Source organism: Oncorhynchus nerka, linkage group LG20, assembly GCF_034236695.1.
Source record: "Oncorhynchus nerka isolate Pitt River linkage group LG20, Oner_Uvic_2.0, whole genome shotgun sequence".
Classification (NCBI taxonomy): domain Eukaryota; kingdom Metazoa; phylum Chordata; class Actinopteri; order Salmoniformes; family Salmonidae; genus Oncorhynchus; species Oncorhynchus nerka.
The window spans coordinates 42,072,651-42,096,780 of NC_088415.1; the positions used below are offsets into that span (position 1 = coordinate 42,072,651).

Sequence of the window (24,130 nt, forward strand, 5' to 3'; positions counted from 1 at the left end):
CTACAGAGAGAAAGGAGGAGAGCCTCCTCTAGGCTTCCCATATGTTGATGCTATCGTTAACTTAAGGGTCCTTTTGAAGGTGGATGGGGTGCTTCTGTAAGGAGCAAGGACTGGATGGAGACTGCTCTTCTGGACTGTTGCTACTGCTTTTTCAGACTGTTACCCGGCGGTTCACCGACAGTCTGAGAGACATAAACCATGTTCCTAACGGAATATACAGTATACGCCTTTCATCTGATTTTTTCTGAGCGATGTGATTTGAGTTTGAAGACGTGCCTCTGCGTGGCACCACTAATGGGTGGCACCCAGCTAGATGTTGCAATGGCTGAGGTTACGAAGGACACTCAATGGACATTAGGTATTATGAGGACTTTGCTTGTTTCATTATGAGGACTTTGCTTGTTTTATTATGAGGACTTTGCTTGTTTTATTATGAGGACTTTGCTTGTTTTATTATGAGGACTTTGCTTGTTTTATTATGAGGACTTTGCTTGTTTTATTATGAGGACTTTGCTTGTTTTATTATGAGGACTTTGCTTGTTTTATTATGAGGACTTTGCTTGTTTCCTTTTCCATTTTGGAGAATTTCTATACAGTATATATTGTGCTGTCTGTCAGGGGGCTGTGGGATTTGTTCAAAGGAAGAAAAAAAATGTCCATTCCTGATTGGGGAGGTCACTGGAGAAGTGTCTGTGTGTGAGTGCGCACGCTGCAGGCATGTGTGTGTGCGTATGTGCGTACATGCGTCTGTGTGTGCATGTGTGGGTGAAATGCGTCTGTGTGTGTGTGTGTGTGTGTGTGTGTAAATATGTGCGTAAATTGTGTGTGTTTTTGTGTGTGTGTGTGTGTACAGGATTGGCGGCTTCTCTTCTTGTAAACAAACATGGATCTGAGGAGCTCTACTTTTCATTCGACTTTCTTTCTACTTTTCTCTCACACTGCTGGATTCTTCCGACAACTACTTCTATTCTCAGGCTGTTTAAAACATGAAGTCATTCCTCCACTGAGCGTATACAGTGCGTGACTCTCTGTAGACACTGAGGAGAGAGGACGGGATAACAGCAAATGCATTTGATCTGTATATATGTGGAACATTGGATTCATCTCTCATGGAACAGAATGGTTCTTACCGCAGAGAGTGTTTCCGGTGGATGAGAACGAGAGAACTCTCCCATGTTCTCTTATTCCGTTTGACCCGAAGTGGTCTCTTGTTTGATCTGGAGATTCCAGACTAAAAAGGAGTGAGGGAGCCGCCTGGAGACACTCTACAGGCATGACGTCACTCTACTGTCACTTCAGACTTAATGGTCTTTCCTTTGATTCCTTCTCTGCTCCCACCCTTTCTCTGTCTCTTTCTCTAAAAGTCAGAGGGAAGTGAGGACATGATTACGTTGGGAGAGAAGAGACGGGGAGAGGATGGGTGGAGAGGACACAAGGAATCGAGGAAAAACTCATTAAGATGTGGCGAGAGTGGTGGCCATGCCATAGCCAGCCTGACGAGAACGCTAGGGGACGGAGACCGGCTGGTATTTCAAACATATGTTTTCTTGACGACAGGAGACATGAAGGGGTGGTATTGAAATGTGGTATGGTGTCACACAGTCTGTCACTGAAGTCCAATGGCGATGTGCCACAGCCTTCTACTGTATCCAATGATCTCTGCTGGCTCTCGCTACTCCAGCACGTTAGTACACGCCATACACCTGGCTCAGGCTTACATCTCTGGTTCTTAGGTAAAGGACAGCAGTTTAGAGACAGTTAACTACTTGGGTTGTTGTATCAGTTGACACTGTGGATATCAAGTGCTTCATCTGCATGCTCTGTGCTCATCAAAGTGAGACTTTTGCCAAAGGCGGGTTATTTTAGTACTTCATGTACTTCGGTTCATACTGCTACTCTAATATATTGCCAACTGTTGTTTTGTTTTTTTTACACATCAAAAATCAAATACATGTAGTTGTGATTTGTTTACTTCATCTTTCATCTTCTGAATAGAACAACAACAACAAAAACGACTGTAAAACGAGAAGAGATAGAAGAGATGATTTCAGCTCTTGGTGAATTCTTCTCTGTTACCAGTAGAGGTCAGTGTAAGGCTTTCAAATACAGATGGCAGTCATTGGAGATTAGACAGCTGCATCAACGATCAATGTCTTCAAGTTACAATGCCCCCCCTCGAGCTAAATCTGTTTAAAATATCTCAATTTACAGTGACTGTTTAAATTCAGAACATAACAAGTTTGGTCCCGAAAACTCCATCTCAACTCCCCAGTGCTCGTGGACTAAGGGGTGCTGTTTGTAAATTGGACGTCCTAGTGACGATTATTGCTCTGGCATTTTGTGCATGTTACTTAAATATGAAGGAATACCCCTACAGAAATGAAGATAACTAAAGAAAAAGAGCAGGATAAGGGCTATAATGATGCCATGTTTGACTGAATAGAATCGGTTGTATTATATCAAATAAAAAGTCTTTGAATTAAGAATTGTCTATTTTATGTCATTTCTGAAAGTATATCCCTCTAACATTGAGATGATCTGAATATATATCGAAATATATCACGAGTATTAATACATGGGAATAATAACCAATTCAGATTTATATTATTTTACCCTTATTTTACCAGGTAAATTGACTGAAAACATATTCTCATTTACAGCAACGACCTGAGGAATATTTACAGGGGAGAGGAGGGATGAATGAGCCAACTGGAAGCTGGGGATGCTTAGGTGGCCATGATGGTAGAGTTGAAGTCGGAAGTTTACATACACCTTAGCCAAATACATATAAAGTCAGTTTTTCACAATTCCTGACATTTAATCCTAGTAAAAATTCCCTGTCTTAGGTCAGTTATGATCACTTATTTATTTTAAGAATGTGAAATGTCAGAATAATACTTTAGAGAATGATTTATTTCAGCTTTGATTTCTTTCACCACATTCCCAGTGGGTCAGAAGTTTACATACACGCAAATAGTATTTGGTAGCATTACCTTTAAATTGTGCCTTCCACAAGCTTCCTACAATAAGTTGGGTGAATTTTGGCCCATTCCTCCTGACAGAGCTGGTGTAACTGAGTCAGGTTTGTAGGCCTCCTTGCTCGCACACGCTTTTTCAGTTCTGCCCACAAATTTTCTATCGGATTGAGGTCGTACGTTGAACTCTATGAGACAGAAGGCGTCTCCTTCCTGAGCGGTATGACGGCTGCGTGGTCCCATGGTGTTTATACTTGCGTACTATTGTTTGTACAGATGAACGAGGTACCTTCAGGCGTTTGGAAATTGCTCCTAAGGATGAACCAGACTTGTGGAAGTCTACAATTATTTTTCTGAGGTCTGAGGTCTTGGCTGATTTCTTTTGATTTTTCCTTGATGTCAAGCAAAGAGGCACTGAGTTTGAAGGTAGGCCTTGAACTACATCCACAGGTACACCTCCAATTGACAAAAATTATGTAAATTAGCCTATCAGAAGCCTCTAAAGCCATGACAACATTTTCTGTAATTTTCCAAGCTGTTTAAAGGTACAGTCAACTTAGTGTGTGTAAACTTCTGACCCACTGGAATTGTGATACAGTGAATTATAAGTGAATTAATCTGTCTGTCAACAATTGTTGCCAAAACTATAGTTTGTTAACAAGAAATTTGTGGAGTGGTTGAAAAAACAGTTTTAAATGACTCCATCCCAGGTGTATTTAAACCTCCGACTTCAACTGTATGAGAACCAGATTGGGATTTTAGCCAGGACAACGGGGTATATATATTCTAATCTGAAAATAAACCCTAAAAGGAAAAAGGACCTAACCCTGCTCATATATACAGAAATAGCAAGGAGGAAGGTCCCACCTTTTTAATTCTAGTGCCACATACCCCAGCCTAAACTAAAGAAAGTACCCTTCGAACAGCCCCTGAAGACAAATGCTGCTTTTCGACTGTAACACCAGTGTTACACTAGTGTATATACCCTTATGTTATACTAGGGACATTGTGTTTCCATATCTCGGGCTGACAGTGAGGACCTGTGAAAAGCATAATCAACAACCTTTTGCATGATCAAAACAGTTGCTTTATGAGAAGGTGTTAAAGTTCCCTGTTAGCCATCGTAATGTAAATGACAGCTGAAAAGTAGCAGTAGGCCTGGCTTTGGCCCCAATTCAAAGCAGGTCCTCGGGAGCCATGGTCAAATGAGACACGGGTGCCGGCCCATGTAGAGCCTTTTGGGTAAAACTCTGTGTGGAAATGCACAAAAGAGATAACGCCTGGACAAGAAGGGACACCAGAAATCTGTTCTTCAGAATAAACACTCGTCCTGGTCCTGAGCTGTAGAGTAGAGCAGGTCTTGATTGTAAGATGCCTGGGATATATGCGTGCAGGGGGGGTATAAAGAGTATTAACTTTCACGGGGCTAAATCAAAGGGAGTTCCTATCACCAAGAGGGATTGTTAGTTGGTTAGTTCCCCTCAGAATAAAAGGTCACCCTAGGCAGTAAAGCAGGGCTGAACGTAACACAACTGTGATATATAGGGGGGGGAGCTGGAAGAGAGAGGAGTGAGAGAGGTATTAACTTTCAAAATCAAAGAGCTTTCCTGTCACCACTGGGGGGGAGGGGTCTGAGCAACAGGGGTCCTATTCACGGGGGAGTCCCGTCGAGTGGAGGGCCATTGCATCTGTTGTCTCAATCTCCTCCATTCAGAGAAAGAAAACAGCCATTAAAGCCACATGACTGTGAACTTGATTGCAGAAGGCCCACCCCAAACTGCCCCGTCTCCCACAAACAGCAACCCTTCCCCAGTCAATGGTGGTCTCTCCGTGTTTACTTTGAGGTGTGAAATCTTTGAACATCCCCTCCACTCCCCATTTTTAAGAGGTGTTTACTTCACACTTCAATGATACAATGACCCACCAGCTGTATTCTGAATGAATACAATGAAATTACATTTGAATGAAACGTTAGATATTTTGGTTGACTAGAATGCCGTTCACTGCATTAGGTGGAAGAAGGCATAAAAAACATTTGAGTCTCACACTATCACTCTGAGAAAATAACATATAACATTGAATATATATTTGCTTTAGCAAGGAATTCCCGTTTATTAAAATGTACATGCAGTCTTAACTTCAATTAAGTTGTCTGTGAAAGTGATACATTATTTACAAAGTCTTCCAACAAAATGTGTTTTGTACACATAGGAATCGCATATTCACATTCTGATTAAATAACAAGAATCAATTTCAGCAACAGATGAAACTGAGATAGGGGTTTATATATCCATGAATAAAACATTATAACACTGATCCCACAATCAACCGTCAGATCAATATATACATTTGGCCAAACAGCAAATTTCTTAAAATCAACCGACATGTGGTATACTTAATTCAGATACATTTTCTTCCTCATGTAATTCACGTTCCATTATCAAAAATGTTTCTGAATTCCAGATTCTAAAAGATGAAACATGCAGAAAGTGGATCACTTGCAATGTTACATAGATTTGCTGAATGATTTATATTTCAATATTACAAATTAAATCAAAAATAAAATGAAGACCTCTATCTATTCAACCTGCTATCCACTTTACTACTTAAAAACAGTCTTCGTTTTGAAAAAAAAAATCAATCATACTGTATATTCTATTATGTACCTACCTTTAACACTAGTTTTTATGTTATTTTTGGACTTTTTATTACTACTTGTTATTTTTTGACTTTTGTAGTTGGCATTTGATTCTTGATTGATATTATGGTACTGCATTGTTGAGTTAGCAAGCAAGCATTTCACTGTACCGTGTGCACGTGACCAACCAAAACTTTGATTTGATTTGACCGTGGACATTGACAGCTGATTAATGTGGGAACCAGGTTATAATGTCACCATCAAAGGTAAAGAGTGGCTACCCCCTTGCTATAGGAGATCCTTTTTTTGTGCGGCACCTAGAAATGCCCAGTGAACGCTCTGTGTCCATATCACAATCCTGAACCTCGCCACTCCATTTGCTTCCCTTGTTGTGAAATACCTCTCAAAAGCGTTTTGTTGACGGGCTGAAAATGGTCACGACTACAGAGGTTAATAGTCTATAGGTTGTCCTTGTGGTCCGTACCACTCTCCCTCAGAGGGTCTGTGGCAGTTACAGTATCATCACATATTGCAGTCTCTTGGTTCTATATAGAGTCTATTGAATCCCCCCCTCTAGTCCGTTCTACTCTCTCTTGATATTGGCCAACAGAGAGTCCGACGTGTTCCCACCGGACCGGCTCTTCCTACTCTGGTGAGTCTTGACGTGTTTGGAGAGGTGGTCGCTCCTCATGAACCTCTTCCCACACTGCTGGCATCCGAACCTCTTCTCCCCGGTGTGTGTTCTGAGGTGGCGCTGTAGCTCGTCGGAGCGCGTGAAGCTCTTCCCGCAGAACAGCCAGTTGCAGATGAACGGCCTCTCCCCGGCATGCCAGCGCAGGTGGGCCTTCAGGTGAGACGTCTTCTTGTACACCTTGCCGCACTCTGGGATATGACAGATGTGCAGTCGTTTCTTGCCAAACTCGAGTCCCCCACCGTTGGCCTGGCAGTTGGGGCACTTGCAGCGACGGCAGCGGCGTGTGGAGGATAACAGGCCCTTGGAGGTGCCCTGTAGGAGGGCTGCGATTTGGGGCTGGTGGCCCAGGACCAGCTGCCGGCCCAGGGAAAAAGGGTGGTGGTTGGTGGGGCTTCCGTGGCCAGTGGTCTGGGGGAGGCTCCACCAGCCCTGCTGGCCCTCCTCCCCTACATGGTGTTGTCCGCCGGATAGATGGTGCCTGGCAGAGGATACAGAGTTCTGAAAGAAGCCGGGGAAGTTTTGTCCCACAGAGACGCCATTATGCTGGGGGTAGTACTGCGGCCCATTGGGACCCTGGCTCTGGGATGAGAGGACCTTGACGGGGGAGAGCTCGAAAGAGTAGGCGGAGGGAGGCTCGGCCGGCGGAGTCAGGGGCAGCTCGTGGTGGTGGTGGTGATGGTGGTGGTGATGGTAGAGCGCGTGGGGGTGAGGACCCAGGCCAGAAGGCAGACTCTGTCCAGGGCCAACAGGGAACTGGACCTTGGGCACCGCGAATGTCATCTGATGTGCGGCTGCAGTGAGACTGGAGGCGCTGAGACTAGAACTAGGGGCCACCGCCACCTCGTTGCTCCAGAGCTGGAACATCCCGGAGGCTGAGCTCACCCCCACCGCTCCCTCATAGGGGAACTGGGAGCTCTCAGAGCCCACCGTGCCACCCACCTGCCAGGCCTGGCTACAGGTGGTGGCCAGGAAGGACAGGGCGTTGGGGGCTCCCTCTGGGGACGAGCTGGGGGTCCGGTCCTGGTGGAAGATGGATAAAGAACATAATTCACTAACTCACACTAATGACCCAGGCTAATCAATCGATCACATTTTTTCATAAAGTACTTTTTTTACATCACATGTTGTCACAGGATGCTTTTACAATAAGTCTGGTGAAACTTCAGGAATCATAGCAATTCAAGTGATTATTGTGTATTTTAAAAATGTATAGTGTTCAAATAACAGTAATTTCTCACGAGGTACTTTTATTTGTTCTTGAATATCAGATACCAGAAGTTTTACAATATCCACAAATATTTATTGACTACAACTATATCATCATACAGTTTCTGTGCAACTTAAAACTTCCTAACACTCTTTCATTCTGTCAGGTTTTAAAATAATAAAACATTTACTTAGCTATAAACGGGACAGAGAATACAGCCTATTGAACATCACATTTTAGAACTCTGCAGATTTATTAACCTGAACAGATTATTGCCACACATTTATGCAGACGCAATAAACTGCATAGAAGTGCCTATATAGATTCGTATCAAAACGATTACAAACCTGTAAAAAGGTGTGTAGAAAGTTGTCATTCCGTTGTATCGTCAGCGCAGCCATCTGTCCAAGCGCTCTGTGTCTCCGCACCTGCAACACGAGCTGCGCGGAAAGGCAGCGATGAACGAGTTTACCAGGGAAGGTGCGCGGTGTCGATGGAGAGAAGCGCAGCAAGCACCCGGGTCTTGGATTGACCCTAAAACTAGAAACAGTCCTATCCAGAAACAAAGTAATCCTGTATCATGCAAGGCAAGTCTCCGGTCCTCAGTCCGCTCGGTTACAACGCTTAAAATAGTCTGACTCCGAATGAATGACCAAACTAATTCCAGTTCATGTGGGTCCTCTTTTCAGTCACCAGCAATCGCACACAGCCACAGAGCAGAACGCTTCTTTGAAGTGCAAGTGAAGGAGAGCCTATCGCAAGAAATCCTGTGGATTATTTCAAAGGCAGTTGCATGAGTTGTATCTTGTCTTTATAAAGAGGCAAGGTCCTCTCAACGGGGTCTCCATGAGAACCAGTATGGAGAGGAGATGTGAGGAGGGGGGGTTGATTGGGGAGGAGGGGGTTACATTGATAGTTGGTTGACGGAGAGGGTTTTGCTCATAATTTGCACTCAATTTCAACCAAATGCTGACCTTGCAAAACAACTCTGTTCTGAAAAACTTTGAAGCGTGAAAAAGGTATTTAGTAATATCGTACAATTTGAGGGAGGGATGTGCTCTCGATTTTCTCTGCATATAAACTGCATATCAACGCGGATTTTGTTAAATAAATGGGCAACTTTATTACACGTGTAGGCTATTACTATTATTAATAATACGCCTGATCGTAATAATAAGCATCACCATTTGGCATTTCTGCACATAACATTATCAATATAGTTTAGAAGACAGAAAAATCTAAACCAAGATCACTCCATTTATTATTGCCTACAGTGCTTGGAACAACACAATTTGCATGAATGGAATAATAATAATGATTGTGCATTGTAAATATAATATTCTTAAATTGCTGAACTCTATCAGCAATGTCTACAGCGCTTGAAATTAAGTGGGGTCTTTACTTGTTATTTGATCTTCATGATAAGCAGTTCATGAGCAGTCACACGCGAAAATACATGGCTTAAATTCTATTCAATGCACCAAAATGCAAAGCTATTTTGAGATGAGATGAATCACCCATCACAGAGCATTCAGAGTCAAATACATTGGTGATATATCATACCGGGGTGGAGAAGGGCAATACATGATCAAATCAAATATGTTTCATCACAGAAACAAATACAACGCTTTTAAACTTTGTCCTTTCAGTTCTCGCTCTTTTTTCTCACGGTTACACCTTCCCAGGCTTCACTTGGGATCAGACTGTAAAGAATGTCACATCACCCTCATGACCATAACATTACATGTTTTCCCTCACAAAGCTAATTGATAAAACCTAATCAAAGCCTCCCAGTACTCACTGCTAGGTGACACGTCAAATAGGTCCTGCCCTGCGTGACTCCCTCACCCTTCAGGGTCAATGAAAGGCCATTACAGATCTACTGCATTAATACATGCAGATTGGGCGAGTTAATCTAATTCTATAGATCTGTTAACCATTACAAAGTTAAGAGCTTAAATTCAAGTCGGGAGCTCTGCTCATTTCTCATGTAAATAGGAGAGCAAAGCCTGAGCCTCTCTTATTTTGCTGTGAACCACATTATTCGCACATTTCGGCGGTTCTCAATGAAAGAAAATGCAGAGAACGTTGCAGAAAAGGATCAGACTTTGTTCGGTGTTAAATTAATACCTAACACCACTTTAGCTAAATGTATACATTAGTCATATACCTGTCATGTAAGAAATCATTTCCAAACAGTTACTTTGTGATTTAAAAGTTTGCGTCATTAGAAAAACATGACAGGCAAACAAAATGTATATTAAAGATTAAGAGGCAAATGTAATTTCAATCTGACCCATTGGTATTTTGATGAATGGAAAACGAGGGTTCTACTAACTAGTTATTACCACACCAACACAGTACGTAATATTACTTATTTACAAAATAACTCGATTTTTTTCCAAAAAGAAACTTAATTTGAGGGGTCAGATACATAAGCATAAGGGTAGTAACCATTACTGATTAAGTTTGCCCTATGGCCGTTTGAGGAGGATATTTTTACCTGACCATTTGCATATAAACGGGCTTGGAGGGAGAAGTGTGGGGCAGTGTTGCCTCTAATACATGCAGTGTGTTACAATTGGTCTAATAAAAAAAGGGTAATGAATGGCTAACATAGAAAGGAAATACATAAAAACGTTATTTTTAAACAGCTTTCCGTGAATTATAGCTCATGCCTTCATGCCATACTAATGCAATGATTCATGCAATGACGGATGTCAATCATTTTATTTTGGTTTGACAAGAGATGATCTGTTAATTGGCGCATGAATATACAGCCTCGGCAAAGATCATGCAAGTGATGCATTTAGCGTGTGGTTGGCTCTGATCTCCGAATGACCTCGACTGAGGAAAGCCGATGGAGGACAATTCAGCTCCATTTTCAAAGGTTTTGTTCCACCCACCCTTTCTGAACAGTACGAGATATCCATTAGATTTGCTGTAACCGTAGCTTGCCACCTGAAAACAAAAGCTAATATAGCTTTCCTCAGAAATGCCGCACTCAATTATGTTTGCCTGGTAAAACAGTATTTGTAATCAACAGGGTAGCCTAGTGGTTAGAGCATTCGACTTGTAACCAGAAGGTTGCAAGTTCAAACCCCCGAGCTGAAAAGGTACAAATCAGTCGTTCTGCCCCTGAACAGGCAGTTAACCCACTGTTCCTAGGCCGTCATTGAAAATAACAATTTGTTCTTAACTGACTTGCCTGGTAAAATAAAAAAAATTTGAACAGAGTATTTTCACTTTGAAATCCAAGGTCTCTAAGAAAATGATCTGCCACCTTTGGATATGCACTGAGTACACAAAACATTAGGAACACCTGCTCTTTCCATGACATAGATTGACCATGTAAGTCCACGTGAAAGCTATGATGCCTTATTGATGTCATTTGTTAAACCCACTTCAATCAGTGTAGTTCCTCCCTTTAGATTTGTGTGTATTAGGTCGCTGTTTGGGAATTGTTAGATTACTTGTTAGATATTACTGCACTGTCGGAACTAGAAGCACAAGCATTTCGTTACACTCGCGTTAACATCTGCTAACCATGTGTGTGTGACCAATACAATTGGATTATTATGGAGGGGAGGAGACAGGTTAAAGAATGATTTTGAAGCCTTGAGACAATTGAGACATGGATTGTGTATGTGTGCCATTCATAGGGTGAATGAGAGAGACAAAAGATTTAAGTGCTTTTGAACGGGGTATGGTATGTGCACCAGGCGCACCAGTTTGAGTCAAGAACTGAAAAGCTGCTGGGTTTCTCACGCTCAACAGTTTCCCGTGTGTATCAAGAATGGTCCACCACCCAAAAGAACATCCAGGCAACTTGACACATCTCTGGGAAGCATTGGAGTCAACATGGGCCAGGAACCCTGTGAAACACTTTCGGCACCTTGTAGAGTCCATGTCCCGACGAATTGAGGCCGTTCTGAGGGCAAAAGGGTGCGCAACTCAACATTAGGAAGATGTTCTTAATGTTTTGTACACTCAGTGTAAATCCCCCAGTGCAACCTTTCAAAAAAATCTAATAGTATCATTCATGATTTTTAAAGGTAGAAATAAAAAATAACATTTAAGATTTAAGGAAAACCAGTTGCAAACAAATCAAAGAAAGCAAGAGCTCTTCCAAGAAGGAAGACATCAAATATTAGTGCTGTCCCATCTTCAAAGCTCTGAGGTACCCAGGCTGCTGCTGCTCTGTGTCTCCTCTTGCTTTATTACCCAGCACAAGTTGTTAATTACCCTGATTCCTATTTCCTGTCCCCACTCCCCCCCCACCCCACTGTACCGACTCCCTCCCTCCATCCCAGATGAGGTGCTTTGAAGTGCAAAGTACCCTCTCCTCACTTTGAACTGTGAAAACAATGCTCATGTGGTGCTCTGCTTACTGCTTACCTTCCCTTCCCCATGTTAGCTCATTTAAATAGACCTGGATACATACAGCAAGCAGGCTTCCTTCTACACTATTTCATGGGACAACGAGAGAGTGTTTTCCAGAGAGCGAGCGGTCCCAGTGTTCAGTAAACAGCTGTTGTGATAGCAGGCAATCAGGCCTCACGACTGTAAACATTCAGATATGTGCTGGATTTTATTTTATTTTGCCTTTATTTAACTAGGCAAGTCAGTTAAGATCGTTTTCTTATTTTCAATGACAGCCTAGGAACAGTGGGCTAACTGCCTTGCTCACGGGCAGAACGATTATTATTTAATATATATATATATTTTTTTACCTTGTCAGCTTGGGGATTTTATCTTGCAACCTTTACAAGTCCAACGCTCTAACCACAAGGCTACCAGCCACCCCATAGGGTCAGATAGGCAGCTGGCCACCAACTTCAACGCTGAGAATGTCTTGGCTGGCCTATCGAATATAATATTTTCTTAAAAGACATTTCAAGAATTTGAACTGAAATTATAATTGATGACATCCACATTTATGAGATATATTAGACACAAACTACCTGAGACATATAGATTTTTGCTGAGGGTCATTGCTATATTGTGATGTTAAATGACATTTTGTTTGTCACATGCGCCGAATACAACCTTACCGTGAAATGCTTACTTACAAGAATTTAACCAACAATGCAGTTCAAAAAATAGAGGTAAGAAAATATTCACTAAATAAACGAGTAAAAAATGTAAAAAACCTGTAATAAGAAGTGCGAGGGTACAGGTTAGTTGAAGTAATGTACTGTACATGTAGGTAGGGGTAAAGTGACTATGCATAGATAATAGCGAGTAGCAGCAGTGTAAAAACACAAAGGGGGTGTGGGGGGGTTCATGTAAATAATCCGGATTGCCCTTTCAGTTTCAATCTGTTCCGTCGGTAAGGAAACAAAAATATCAATTTTCACCCATTACAGATGACAAACCACTAGCCATGCTGTTTTTGTCACCGATCAATTCCCTCTTTAAAGCACGCAAAACAATGCATGAAGAATATTCTAGTAGCTAGTCAAGCTGTTTTTTTTCTTCCCATTTCATCATCTTGCCTGGGGGGCAGTTTAAAAGCCCTCAGATCACTAAAATGTCCCAGCTGTCATGACCATCTGCACCCTAAAAGGCCATACAGCCACATAACAGAGGACAGAGGAGAGGAACTGCCTTTGTACTGGTGGCCCATGGGTATATCCCAAATGGCAGGCTATTCCCTACATAGTGCACCACTTTTGACCAGATCATGGGCCCTGGTCAAAAGTAGTGCACTGCATAGGAATAGGGTTCCATTTTGGAACGCAGCCTGTGTCAGAAGCTCCTGTTTTACAGCACCAAGTTGACTAAATGACCCTCATGTGACGAACAGTGGGCTAATGGAAGAGACAGGAGACAGACAGAAGGTTTAAAGCCTGCAGCTTGGCTGCACTGCTTTACTTTAGAAGCATTCAGAAGGAGAGAAAGGGGACAATATGGTGTGTAATTACCATGACAGTACTGTATTATTGGAAGGAGGACTAATTTCAACAGCCGAAGTTTACAGTAGGCAATATTATGACCATTTTAAAGTTCAATCGGGACATTTTTTCCTGACTCTTATGATGTGGTGGGGAGGAGAGTCGGGGGGATTTCAGTATATTTTGCAGGGAAATTAAACTTGTCACTCCGAAAACAACTTCCCAAAAGAGTGCTTAATAAATGATGATCTTTATTATGATCTTTAGAAGTGATTTCTATGTAAATACTGAGAAATATAGGTCTCAAAATACTAAAAACAAACAGTATTGAAATGGTAGAAAGATTCAATTCCAGAATCCAGATGTAGAAAAGAGAGATGAAGAAAATAAAAAATATATCAGGGAATCCAGAATTCCCACACCTGTGCAACTAGGCCCTACACCTGTCTATTAGCATGTATGCAAGCTCCAGCCTTCAGTCACCTGGGCAGACACAGACAGACAGCACACATCTCCACTTGTCAAAGAAAACTTTTATCAATACCAGGTGCACTTGAAGTTTGTTTGCATTTTGTTTTCCGGCACTCTTAACAACTTCAGAAGTCAGATCACAGGAGTGTGTGATCAAAGCGCCTTGCGGTTAGTTCTGGAAACACAGGAGTGCTACGCACGGCTTTGATACTCCACATCAATATTTCAATTCAACAATCGCTTGACATGCACCCGTACTCCCAGAGACGAAAGACGAAAGGAAGGAGTAGAGAGAGAGAGAGAGAGAGAGATCTAGGGAAGGTAGAAGGGGAACTGTATGGAGGAACTAAGAGAGCTGGATTGATGGAATTGTTAACATGTCTTTTCCTTTCATAGCAATGTTGCACAAAGGCAACTGATCTTCTTTATAGCCGTTACCTTTGTGATTTTTGTTTCACATTTTTTCTTCACACTGTGTGACAGGGCATTATTGTCTTTTCTAGCCTTTCTACAACATAGAATAATCATAAGCCCTTCTGTTTGTAGCAAACCGTGGCACGAAAAGGTCAGCAGAATTTTTTTTACAGGTTTTTAATCAAAGGGGTATACATTCTCAGAAAAAAAGAGTATGGTTAGGGTACAGTATTGTTCCCTGGGGTACAAAAAGATGAAAATACACATGTACCTTCAGAGGTTCACATGTAATCTCACATGGTACTGTTCGGTACCTTTTAGGGTACATGCGCGGATAATCTATTATAAAATGGTACATTTTTGTACCCAATATTTTGAATATAAAAAGATACGATCATCACATCACACACTCTCAAAAACCATGGCCATCATTTTCATATTTCCCAGCATGCGCTATTGCAGGTTTATTTATTTTTTACTGTTTGTTTCAATATGTGTGTTTTTGCATGCACATTGATTGATTTACGCTAAATAAAGACAAATACATTTGTTATAAACTAATCCAATCTGTTAGTAGTTGGACTTATTGCAACAGTTACTGTGATAGTTACTGTTACTCCAGTTACTGGAGTAAGCTGTCAATGTCAATAAGAATTTATTCTTAACTGGCTTGCCTAGTTAAATAAAGGTTCAATTTAAAAATAAAAAAAATTGTGAAAAAGTATATTCTGTAATTAGTTGAAATGCAATTCATTATTGCTGCTGATATCCAACAGTCCATGATCAGATCTGTTGATCATGAGAGCATTTTGCAGATAACATGGGTTGAGGCATACTATCTAGGCTTGGAATGACATGTGGCCCATAGAAGCAGTAAAGAGGTTAATCGAACTCGACCAAAACAATGGAATTGCCATGGAAACGCATGGGGGAAAGATCCCGAGTCTCCTCATTGCCCCCTAGCAAAATGATCCTACATTTAGGCTATTGTTTGTGTATTCCACACTATGTTGAGGTGAAAATCTGAGTATAATACTGTATGGATGTCAACCCCAATACATGTTCATGTCATCATCACCAATCAACTGCATTGCCGTTTAAAAAGACTGACTACTACCAGTGATTGTTGTATGCTAGCTATGCTAACAAGTTATAAGAACGGGCGTTAGCATTTAGCAGTCACTTCTTATAAACCTTAAAAGGGAAAACTTCTACATGTAATGCAGCGAAAACAGCCAGATATACCAAAATCTAACTTTAGTAACCACATTGTGGGCCTGTTACACTACATAGATCATGACAGATTTGATTAATATATACTTTGTTAGATTTTTGTTGATTGTGTGCCAATCTGGTCAATAAAACATCTGTGACTCATTGACTCATTTACCACATCTATTGTTTACCTGGTCATCAAAGACCACACGGGTGTTTCAAAGAGTTTCAAAGAGCTGTCAGTCAAGGGAAGCTCATTAATATAAGGTCCCCACCCACTCAGCGTGTTCTTTCAGTCTTCCTGATATTTTATTTAACTAGGCAAGTCAGTTCAAGTCACTTTCCCCCTTCTGATGACCAGGTGGCGAATCGCATCTCTGCATGTCTGGCAGACATATCAGTGTGGATGACGGATCACCACCTCAAGCTGAACCTCGGCAAGACGGAGCTGCTCTTCCTCCCGGGGAAGGACTGCCCATTCCATGATCTCGCCATCACGGTTGACAACTCCATTGTGTCCTCCTCCCAGAGCGCTAAGAACCTTGGCGTGATCCTGGACAACACCCTGTCGTTCTCAACTAACATCAAGGCGGTGGCCCGTTCTTGTAGGTTCATGCTCTACAACATCCGCAGAGTACGACCCTGCCTCACACAGGAAGCAGCGCAGGTCCTAATCCAGGCACTTGTCATCTCCCGTCTGGATTACTGCAACTCGCTGTTGGCTGGGCTCCCTGCCTGTGCCATTAAACCCCTACAACTCATCCAGAACGCCGCAGCCCGTCTGGTGTTCAACCTTCCCAAGTTCTCTCACGTCACCCCGCTCCTCCGCTCTCTCCACTGGCTTCCAGTTGAAGCTCGCATCCGCTACAAGACCATGGTGCTTGCCTACGGAGCTGTGAGGGGAACGGCACCTCAGTACCTCCAGGCTCTGATCAGGCCCTACACCCAAACAAGGGCACTGCGTTCATCCACCTCTGGCCTGCTCGCCTCCCTACCACTGAGGAAGTACAGTTCCCGCTCAGCCCAGTCAAAACTGTTCGCTGCTCTGGCCCCCCAATGGTGGAACAAACTCCCTCACGACGCCAGGACAGCGGAGTCAATCACCACCTTCCGGAGACACCTGAAACCCCACCTCTTTCAGGAATACCTAGGATAGGATAAAGTAATCCTTCTCACCTCCCCCCCCTTAAAAGATTTAGATGCACTATTGTAAAGTGGCTGTTCCACTGGATGTCTTAAGGTGAACGCACCAATTTGTAAGTCGCTCTGGATAAGAGCGTCTGCTAAATGACTTAAATGTAAATGTAAATGTAATATCTGGAGTATTTCTCCTGTCTTATCCGGTGTCCTGTGTGCATTTAAGTATGCTCTCTCTAATTCTCTTTCTTTCTTTCTTTCTTTCTTTCTTTCTTTCTTTCTTTCTTTCTTTCTTTCTTTCTTTCTTTCTTTCTTTCTTTCTTTCTTTCTTTCTTTCTTTCTTTCTTTCTCTCTCACGGAGGACCTGAGCCCTAGGACCATGTCTCAGGACTACCTGGCATGATGACTTCTCGTTGTCCCCAGTCCACCTGGCTGTGCTGCTGCTCCAGTTTCAGCTGTTCTGCCTGCGGCTGGTTCTGCCTCCATGCTGGTCATTTATGAACATTTGATCATCTTGGCCATGTTCTGTTATAATCTCCACCCGGCACAGCCAGAAGAGGACTGGCCACCCCTCATAGCCTAGTTCCTCTCTAGGTTTCTTCCTAGGTTTTGGCCTTTCTAGGGAGTTTTTCCTAGCCACAGTGCTTCTACTAGAGGTCAACCGATTATGATTTTTCAACGCCGATACCGATAAAGATTATTGGAGGACCCAAAAAGCTGATACCAATTAATCGGACTATTTTTTTAATTGATTTGTAATAATGACAATTACAACAACACTGAATAAACACTTATTTTAACTTAATATAATACATCAATAAAATGAATTTAGCCTCAAATAAATAATGAAACATGTTCAATTTGGTTTAAATAATGCAAAAACAAAGTGTTGGAGAAGAAAGTAAAAGTGCAATATGTGCCATGTAAGAAAGCTAACGTTTAAGTTCCTTGCTCAGAACATGAGAACATATGAAAGCTGGTGGTTCCTTTTGGGTGTTCTTATAGGCACTTTAGTATTGCCAGTGTAACAGTATAGCTTCCTTCCCTCTCCTCGCTCCTACCTGAGATCAAACCAGGAACGCATCGACAACAGCCACCCTCGAAGCAGTGTTACCCATGCAGAGCAAGGGGAACAACTACTCCATGTCTCAGAGCAAGTGACGTTTGAAACGCTATTAGCGCGCACCCCGTTAACTAGCTAGCCATTTCACTTCGGTCAAACCAGCCTCATCTCGGGAGTTGATAGGCTTGAAGTCATGAACAGTGCAATGCTTGACGCACAACGAAGAGCTGCTGGCAAAACGCACGAAAGTGCTGTTTGAATGAATGCTTACGAGCCTGCTTCTGCCTACCACCGCTCAGTTAGATTCTTGTATGCTTGTATGCTCAGTCAGATTATATGCAACGCAGGACACGCTAGATAAACTAGTAATATCATCAATCATGTGTAGTTAACTAGTGATTATGATTGATTGATTGATTGTTTTTTATAAGATAAGTTTAATGCTAGCTAGCAACTTACCTTGGCTTACTGCATTCGCGTAACAGGCAGTCTCTTGTGGAGTGCAACGAGAGGCAGGTGGTTAGAGCATTGGACTAGTTAACTGTAAGGTTGCAAGATTGGTTCCCCGAGCTGACAATGTGAAAATCGTTCCGGCCCTGAACAAGGGCAGTTAACCCACCGTTCCTAGGCCGTCGTTGAAAATAAGAATGTGTTCTTAACTGACTTGCCTAGTTAAATAAAGATTAAATTAAAGGTGTAAAAAAAGGGGGAAAAAATAAATATACCAGCAACAGTGTGTGAAAACCTTGTGAAGACTTACAGAAAACGTTTGACCTCTGTCATTGCCAACAAAGGGTATATAACAAAGTATTAAGATAAACTTTTGTTATTGACCAAATACTTATTTTCCACCATAATTTGCAAATAAATTCATAAAAAATCCTACAATGTGATTTTCTGGATTTTTTTTCTTATTTTGTCTGTCATAGTTGAAAGTGTACCTATGATGAAAATTACAGGCCTCTCTCATCTTTTTAAGTGGGAGAACTTTCACAATTGGTGGCTGACTAAATACTTTTTTGCCCCACTGTACTTTACCTCAGGCAAGCAATACCTCGAGACTACCTTAATATTAGACATCGTGCACCAGCTGTTATTGACAAATAGACACACCACCCCACCCCTCATCTTACCGGACGTAGCTGTTCCTTCTTTTCTTCATGCGAATGACGGGGATTGGGCCTTATATCCTTTGCGCCTGACTCATTAAAGAAACATTTTTTGGTCCAGTTCGAGGTGAGTAATCGCTGTTCTGATATCCAGAAACTCTTTTCGGTCATAAGAGACGGTAGCAGCAACATTATGTACAAAATAAGTTACAAACTATGCGAAAAAACACATCAAATAGCAAAATTGGTGAGGTGCCCGTAAAGTGGAAGCCATCCCCTCCGGCGCCATTCTTTTTATCTATTAGCATTAAAATTACAATATGTTCAGAATTGTATGTATCGATCAGACATTTATTTGATCATTTACAATAGGTCAGCATAGCTGAAATATTGATCAACATGAACACCCATGAGACAAAAACATGAGAAATAATGGTGAGACATCATTTGACATTTAAAAAAAATATACAGCACCTGTCAAAAGTTGGGACACACCTACTCATTCAAGGGTTTTTCTTTATTTGTACTATTTTCTACATTGTAGAATAATAGTGAAGACATCAAAACTATGAAATAACACATATGGAATCATGTAGTAACCAAACAAGTGTAAAAATAAATCAAAATATATTTTATATTTGAGATTCTTCAAAGTAGCCACCCTTTGCCTTGATGACAGCTTTGCACACTCTTGGTATACTCTCAACCACCTTCATGAGGTAGTCACCTGGAATGCATTTCAATTAACAGGTGTGTCTTGTTAAAAGTTAATTTGTGGAATTTCTTTCCTTCTTAATGTGTTTGAGCCTATCAATGAAACTGGCTCACGTGAGGACGGAAGACCCAGAGTTACCTCTGCTGCAGAGGATAAGTTCATTAGAGTTACCAGTCTAAAATATTGCAGCCCAAATAAATGCTTCACAGAGTTCAAGTAACAGACACATCTGAACATCAACAGTTCAGAGGAGACTGCGTGAATCAGGCCTTCATGGTCGAATTGCTGCAAAGAAACCACTACTGAAGGACACCAATAAGAAGAAGAGACTTGCTTGGGCCAAGACACATGAGCAATGGACATTAGATCGGTGGGAATATGTCCTTTGGTCTGAATTTGAGATTTTGTTTACAACCGCCGTGTCTTTATGAGACATAGAGTAGGTGAACATATGATCTCTGCATGTGTGGTTCGCACCGTGAAGCATGGAGGAGGTGGTGTGATGGTGTGGGGGTACTTTGCTGGTGACACTGTCAGTCATTTATTTAGAATCCAAGGAACACTGTCACGACTTCCGCCGAAGTCGGTCCCTCTCCTTGTTCGGGTGGCGTTCGGCGGTCGACGTTATCGGCCTTCTAGCCATCGCCAATCCACTTTTCATTTTCCATTTGTTTTGTCTTTTTACGCACCTGGTTTCAATTCCCCAATAACATGTTCATTATTTAACCCTCTGTTTTCCCCATGGTTTTTGTGCGTGTTTGTTTATTACAAGTTTGGTCCCTTGTTTATGGGCCTGGTGTTACTTAATGTATTTTGATATTTTGAGTAAAGTTCCTTGTGTTACTCATCTCCACTGTCCTGCACCTGACTCCTCTGCACCAGCTACACCCAGATCCTTACAGAAACACGCACCCTTTAGCGGTCGAGGAGTGTGTCCAGCAGCATGCGACCATGTTGCAACATCTCGGCACCGCCATGAATCGAGTGCTGCAGACGATGGGCCGATGGGAGAGAGGAGGAGTTCTGTCAGTGCCTCCACCGGCACCACTACAATAGCCCCCACCGTTCACTCCTCCTTCACCCAGTCCCAGTGGGATTCGGCTGCCTACTCCAGCTGGAACTCTACCTGGCGATCGTCCAACCGGCTCCTTCGGGACGTGAGAGCGTGTCCGCCCTCGTCTCCTGTCTCTCAGGGAAAGCCCTGGAGTGGGCCAACGTCGTATGGGGGGAAGGAGAAGCGGTGTTGGACCAGTTCACCTGTCGCTTTCAGGCAGTTTTCGACCATCCGCCTGAGGGTAGAGCGGCGGGTGAACGTCTGTTCCACTTGAGGCAGGGGAAAGGAGCGCACAGGAGTTCGCCTTGGACTTCCGGACCCTGGACGCCAGCGCAGGATGGTAAGACAGGGCCCTGATCGATCACTTCCGGTGCAGTGTGCATGAGGACGTCCGTCAGGAGTTGGCCTGCAGGGATACCACTCTGACGTTTGACCAGCTGGTGGACCTGTCCATCTGGCTGGATAACCTGCTGGCTACCCGCGGACGTCTGGATCAGGGCCTGTCAGATCCATCCCCCAGCACCACCGCTCCAACGCCCATGGAGCTGGGAGGTGCTGCGCTTAGGGCGAACGGAGGAGGAGCCGTTCACTGTACCATCTGTGGGAGCAGAGGGCACACTGCTGGTCGGTGCTGGGGCGGTTACTCTGGGAGTCGAGACAGCAGGCAGGACACTCTAGTGTCACTCCAGGTGAGTTGGCACCAGGCTCACTCAGAGCCCCCTGTTGCTCACATGTTTTTGTTTATACAATTTCCTGAGTTGTCCCCGCATTCCCAGCATAAGGCGAGTATAGATTCAAGCGCATTTTATTGACAGAGCATTTGCCCATAGTCTAGGGATCCCCATTGTTCCTGTGGATATATACCCTTCCCGGTGCATGCCCTAGATAGTCGACCATTAGGGTCAGGGCTAATTAGGGAGGCCACTGCTCCACTGGGCATGGTTACACAGGAGGGTCACAAGGAGATAATTCGTTTTTTCCTTATTGATTCCCCCGGCGTTTCCCGTGGTGTTGGGTCTACCCTGGTTGGCCTGTCATGACCCCACTATTTCGTGGCAAGAGAGGGCTCTCAATGGGTGGTCACGAAAGTGCTCTGGGACGTGTTTAGGGGTTTCCGTCGGTGCGACTATGGTGGAATATCCAGACAGGGTCTCCACCGTGCGCATCCCCTCTGAATATGCCGATTTGGCTCTCGCCTTCTGTAAGAAGAAGGCAACTCAATTACCACCCCATCGACGGGGGGATTGTGCGATAAATCTCCTGGTAGACGCAGCACTTTCCAGGAGTCACGTGTATCCCCTGTCACAGGAGGAGATGGCGGCTATGGAAACATGTCTCCGAATCCCTGGGGCAGAGCTACATTCGGCCCTCCACTTCATCTGCCTCCTCGAGTTTCTTTTTAGTGAAGAAGAAGGATGGAGGTCTGCGCCCGTGCATTGACTATCAAGGTATCAACCAAATCACTGTGAGCTACCTGCTGCCTCTCATAGCCAGTGCGATAGAGTCAATGCACGGGGCGCGCTACTTCACAAAATTGGATCTCAGGAGCGCTTACAACCTGGTGCGTATCCGGGAGGGGGACGAGTGGAGGACAGCATTTAGTACCACCTTAGGGCACTATGAGTACCTCGTCATGCCGTACTGGTTGATGAATGCTCCATCAGTCTTCCAGGCATTTGTAGACAAGACGTTCCGGGACCTGCATGGGCAGGGTGTAGTGGTGTATATCGACGACATTCTGATACACTGCGCTACACGAGTCGAGCATGTGTCCCTGGTGTGCAGGGTGCTTGGTTGACTGTTGGAGCATGACCTGTATATCAAGGCTGAGAAATGTCTGTTCTTCCACCAGCCCGTCTCCTTCCTAGGGTACCACAATTCCCCTTCAGGGGTGGAGATGGAGAGTGACAGCATTTCAGCCGTGCGTAATTGGCCGACTCCAACCACGGTAAAGGAAGTGCAGCGGTTTCTAGGGTTCTCTAACTACTACCGGAGGTTTATCCGGGATTTTGGTCAGGTAGCGGCTCCCATTACCTCACTGCTGAAGGGGGGACCGGTATGACTGCAGTGGTCGACTGAGGCGGACAGGGCTTTTGGTCACCTGAAGGCTCTACCTCGGCTCTCATGCTGGCGAATCCGGATCCTCTTTGGCGTTCATAGTGGAGGTGGACGCGTCCGAGGCTGGGATAGGAGCCGTGCTCTCACAGCGCTCAGGTACACCACCAAAGCTCCGCCCCTGTGCTTTCTTTTCGAGGAAGCTCAGCCCGGCAGAGCGAAACTATGATGTGGGGTACCAGGAGCTGTTGGCTGTTGTCAAGGCTCTGAAGCCATGGAGACATTGGCTTGAGGGGGCTAAACACCCTTTTCTCATCTGGACTGACCACCGCAATCTGGAGAACATCCCGGCGGCGAGGAGACTGAACCCTCGCCAGGCAAGGTGGGCCATGGTCTTTACCCGTTTTGTTTTCACTCTGTCCTACAGACCAGGTTCCCAGAACGCTAAGGCAGATGCACTGTCCCGGATGTATGACACAGAGGAAAGGTCCATGGATCACACTCCCATACTTCCGGCCTCTTGCCTGGTGGCACCGGTGGTGTGGGAGCCGGACGCGGACATCGAGCGGGAGTTACGCACATAGCCCACTCCCCCCCAGTGTCCAGCTGGGCGTCTGTACGTTCCATCTGCTGTCCACGACCGTTTGATCTATTGGGCCCACACGTCACCTTTCTCTGGTCATCCTGGCATCGGTCGGACGGTGTGTTGCCTTAGTGGGAAGTACTGGTGGTCCACCTTGGCCAAGGACGTGAGGGTTTATGTTTCCTCCTGCTCGGTGTGCGCCCAGTGCAATGTCCCTAGGCAACTGCCCAGAGGGAAGTTACAGCCCTTACCAGTTCCACAACGGCCGTGGTCGCACCTATCGGTGATTTCCTCACGGATCTTCCTCCCTCCCAGGGTAACACCACGATCCTGGTCATTGTGGATCGGTTCTCTAAGGCCTGCCATCTCCTTCCTTTGCCCGGTCTCCCTACGGCCCTACAGAGGCTCTGTTTACACACGTCTTCTGGCGCTACGGGGTGCCTGAGGATATAGTGTCTGATCGAGGCCCCCTGTTCACATCAAGGGTCTGGAGGGCGTTCATGGAATGTCTGGGGGTTTTGGTTATCCTTACCTCGGGCTTTCACTCCGAGAGTAACGTGCAGGTGGAGAGAGTAAACCAGGATGTGGGTAGGTTTCTGCTGTCTTATTCCCAGGACCGGCCCGGGGGAGTGGGCGGCGTTCATCCCCTGGGCAGAGATGGCCCAGAACTCGTTCTGCCACTCCTCCACTAACCTCTCCCCTTTCCAGTGCGTACTGGGGTATCAGCCAGTTCTGGCACCTTGGCATCAGAGCCAGATCGAGGCTCCTGCAGTGGACGAATGGTTTAAGCGCTCAGAGGAGACCTGGGACACTGCTCATGTGCACCTGCAACGGGCAATGAGATGTCAGAAGGAGAGCGCCACCGCAGTGAGGCCCTGGTGTTCGCAACGGGGGACCGGATCT

At 44.2% G+C, this 24,130-nt stretch overlaps 2 protein-coding genes across 4 annotated transcripts in view; one reads left to right on the forward strand and one right to left on the reverse strand.

Annotated features, from left to right (window-relative positions):
• LOC115124777 (rho guanine nucleotide exchange factor 25-like) overlaps positions 1–2,480 on the forward strand; it is a 181,004-nt gene extending 178,524 nt beyond the window's left edge. For all 3 annotated transcript variants that reach the window (XM_065005509.1, XM_065005510.1, XM_065005511.1), the window contains one exon: positions 1–2,480. This exon is cut by the window's left edge and continues 174 nt beyond it. The gene's annotated coding sequence lies outside the window, so the exon portion shown is untranslated.
• A 2,610-nt stretch (positions 2,481–5,090) lies between these two features.
• On the reverse strand, positions 5,091–8,047 carry sp5l (Sp5 transcription factor-like). Its single transcript, XM_065005512.1, has 2 exons — positions 7,862–8,047; positions 5,091–7,327 (listed from the first exon to the last, which is right to left on the reverse strand). Exons 1-2 carry the CDS (start codon positions 7,913–7,915, stop codon positions 6,197–6,199), a joined length of 1,185 nt encoding a protein of 394 aa, XP_064861584.1. The 5' UTR covers positions 7,916–8,047; the 3' UTR covers positions 5,091–6,196.
• Between the last annotated feature and the right edge of the window lie 16,083 nt (positions 8,048–24,130).

Coding starts and splice junctions, on each gene's coding strand:
- sp5l (XM_065005512.1), bottom strand. CDS start 7,915: ATGGCTGCGCTGACGATACAACGGAATGACAACTTTCTACACACCTTT. Junction 7,328..7,861: donor TTCTACACACCTTTTTACAG/GTTTGTAATCGT, acceptor ATCTTCCACCAG/GACCGGACCCCCAGCTCGTC.